General features: G+C 45.9%; 1 protein-coding gene across 1 annotated transcript in view; it reads left to right on the top strand.

Moving 5' to 3' along the window:
• LOC111980310 (aconitate hydratase, mitochondrial-like) overlaps positions 1-3,222 on the top strand; it is a gene marked incomplete at its 3' end in the record, with an annotated part of 6,234 nt that extends 3,012 nt beyond the window's left edge. The window contains 11 exon segments of the mRNA XM_070449136.1: positions 743-835; positions 1,101-1,259; positions 1,398-1,413; positions 1,416-1,438; positions 1,441-1,549; positions 1,716-1,820; positions 1,972-2,063; positions 2,179-2,284; positions 2,505-2,662; positions 2,761-2,946; positions 3,046-3,222. Of these exon segments, the coding sequence (XP_070305237.1) occupies positions 743-835; positions 1,101-1,259; positions 1,398-1,413; positions 1,416-1,438; positions 1,441-1,549; positions 1,716-1,820; positions 1,972-2,063; positions 2,179-2,284; positions 2,505-2,662; positions 2,761-2,946; positions 3,046-3,222 (1,224 nt within the window).
• Positions 3,223-3,224: the final 2 nt, after the last annotated feature.

Genomic DNA, 3,224 nt, shown 5'->3' on the forward strand with positions numbered 1-3,224 from the left:
CCAGTGGTTTGGTCTTGATTTGGTGCTAGTTTGCATAGAAACTTGATGTGACTTTTCCCACCTCCTGGTTGCAGGTATGGCAACTATCTGCAACAGGGGCTGAAATTGGGGCCACCACCTCTGTTTTCCCCTACAACCACCGCATGAAGACTTACCTGAATAAGACTGGACCTGTCTCTTATACACATCTAGATGTGTATAAGAGACAGGATCTAAAGAGGGCCATGGTCAGTAGGGAGCAGAGGAAACTCAAGGGCCTGTCCAGATGTTTTTGGGCTGTCCAGCTGATTTCTGTTGACTGAGATTTAGGGTGTTCTACAGAGGGATCATCTTTTCCATGGTATCACAAGTTCCTAGGGGTAACCAATTTTTTAAATTTTTATTTTATTTAACTAGGCAAATCAGTTAAGAACAAATTCTTATTTACAATGACAGCCTACCATAAGTATTGCGTTGGGGCCAAGATGACCCAAATGAGAGAGAATGTTGGTTAACTGCTACACACACACACGGCATCACATTATATTTTTAGACAAAGTGAAGCCCTGAGGAATATTTAGCATGGGTGACACTTACTACATCCAATTGCACAGAGGTCAAATTGAGGAACAGGGATTAAAGGGGAATTAAGGTCTGCAGCCAAATATGTGCTGTGAAGGTTATATAAAGTGGACTACCAGCTGAAAATATATTCTCCTCAACTGACACCCCAACCTCTTCTCCCTGGTCCTTTTTAATCCAGGAAGTGAATCAGGAGGTTTACAACTTCCTGGCGACAGCTGGAGCCAAATATGGAGTTGGCTTCTGGAAACCAGGCTCTGGAATCATTCACCAGGTACTGGAACTATACTGGTATAATAAAGGATAACTGGTCAGATTGAGCTGCCATGAGACTAATTTGTATTTGAACAATATCCACATCTGAAATTAGTCTAACAACTAGATTAGAGCTCAGGAATACTGCTGTGAAACAAGTAGTAGAATGCATTGTTTACTCATGAGATCAAACCTATTATACAATCAGATCTTGATGTTATTGAGATCAATACGTCAAAGGATTGTTGTGCATTGGCTAACAGATTTCACTTAACCCTTGACAGATAATTCTAGAGAACTATGCCTACCCAGGAGTCCTGCTGATTGGCACAGACTCCCACACACCTAATGGGGGTGGCCTGGGCTCCATCTGCATCGGAGTGGGTGGCGCTGACGCTGTGGACGTCATGGCTGGTATCCCATGGGAGCTCAAGTGTCCCAATGTGAGCTGCTATGACAGTGAACCACCTCACTACATTCCCTCACCCACTCATGTCTCTACTCCTTCCTACAGGTGTAGTTTGTGTAGTATGATGTATGTCATGACCTTTCACAAATGTAGTAATTCCCTCCTCCATCAGGTGATTGGAGTGAAGCTGACGGTAGTCTATCGGGCTGGACTTTCTACCCAAGGATGTTATCCTGAAGGTGGCTGGGATCCTGACAGTGAAGGGGGGCACTGGAGCCATCGTGGAGTACCATGGCCCAGGCGTCGACTCCATTTCCTGCACCGGTGAGGCCAAAAGATAGTAAGGTTTACCTGAACTAGTGAGTAAACTACTCTACGCTGTTTGTTTTAACACTGCTTGTTTCAGTTGAGTTTGTCCAGTGGTTTGGTCTTGATTTGGTGCTAGTTTGCATAGAAACTTGATGTGACTTTTCCCACCTCCTGGTTGCAGGTATGGCAACTATCTGCAACATGGGAGCTGAAATTGGGGCCACCACCTCTGTTTTCCCCTACAACCACCGCATGAAGACTTACCTGAATAAGACTGGACGTGCAGGTTAGTACTCACAATAAGACATTTTGGAATATTTTTAAAGCCTGTTATTTCACAATATGTTCCGTGTCAGTCTCGCAGCCACTGATGCACATACAGCATAGTCCCTTAGCATTTTTGTATTCTCTTTCGGACTTTTTCCATATACTTTCAGACATCGCTACCCTGGCTGACGAGCATAAGGATGACTTGGTCCCTGACAAAGGCTGCAAGTACGACCAGGTCATTGAGATCAACTTGAGTGAGGTGAGTCCACTCTGTTATTAGGCTGACATCCATTACTTGTATTTATAGAATATCTTTTCAAGAAATAACACACATTGTCAATGTTAACTGTTTGTCTGTCTTCTGTCCCTGGCAGCTGAAGCCCCATATCAACGGGCCCTTCACTCCTGACCTGGCCCACCCAGTGTCTGAGATTGGTGATGTGGCTGAAAAGAACGGCTGGCCCCTGGAGGTCAAAGTGGGTCAGTATCAGCACCAGCAGTCACACGGTATCTTTAACACTCCCTTAAAAAGTATACATTTTGCTTGCTGTTAATATTCAAGGAAAGCCCTATAATAGGAAAGTACAGTAACATTTCATTATCATATATTTGCAGGCATATTTACATGACTGTAAAAATCACCTGCGTTTCTCCTGTCTTTATTAACCTGATTTCCGGTGGTCCCTTGTGGTCCCACTAGGTCTGATTGGCAGCTGCACCAACTCCAGCTATGAGGACATGGGCCGCGCTGCTTCCCTGGCCAAGCAGGCCCTAGACAAAGGCCTGAAGTGCAAGGCTGCGTTCACAGTCACCCCCAGCTCTGAGCAGATCCGCGCCACCATCGAGAGGGATGGCTTTGTGAGTTCAAACCTTTTGGGGAAAAAATTCCATTGCCAAACTAGTTGCCCTTTACTTGATTTGTAGGTACATTCTTATGTTTGTTTTTTCTCCTTCAGTCTAAGATCCTGAGGGATGTGGGTGGAGTGGTCCTTGCTAATGCTTGTGGACCCTGCATTGGCCAGTGGGACAGGAAGGATGTGAAGAAGGGGGAGAAGAACACTATCGTCACTTCCTACAACAGGAACTTCACTTCCAGGAATGATGCCAACCCTGCCACTCATGCTTTCGTCACATCCCCTGAGGTACCAATAATTACAACACACACACACAATTCTTATATTATGACGTCCACACTATGTCCCCCTGTAACTGGCTTGATAACCCTCTCTCTTCCTATACAGATTGTCACAGCCTTGGCCATCGCTGGTACCCTGAAGTTCGATCCTGAGACTGACTACCTCACCGCGGCCAATGGTGAGAAATTCAAGTTGGAGCCACCCAATGGCGACGAGCTGCCTGCCCGTGACTTTGACCCCGGCCAGGACACCTACCAACACCCCCCTGCYGAGAGCGGCTCCAT

The sequence above is a fragment of the Salvelinus sp. IW2-2015 genome, linkage group LG20 (genome assembly GCF_002910315.2).
Source record: "Salvelinus sp. IW2-2015 linkage group LG20, ASM291031v2, whole genome shotgun sequence".
In the NCBI taxonomy this organism is placed as follows: domain Eukaryota; kingdom Metazoa; phylum Chordata; class Actinopteri; order Salmoniformes; family Salmonidae; genus Salvelinus; species Salvelinus sp. IW2-2015.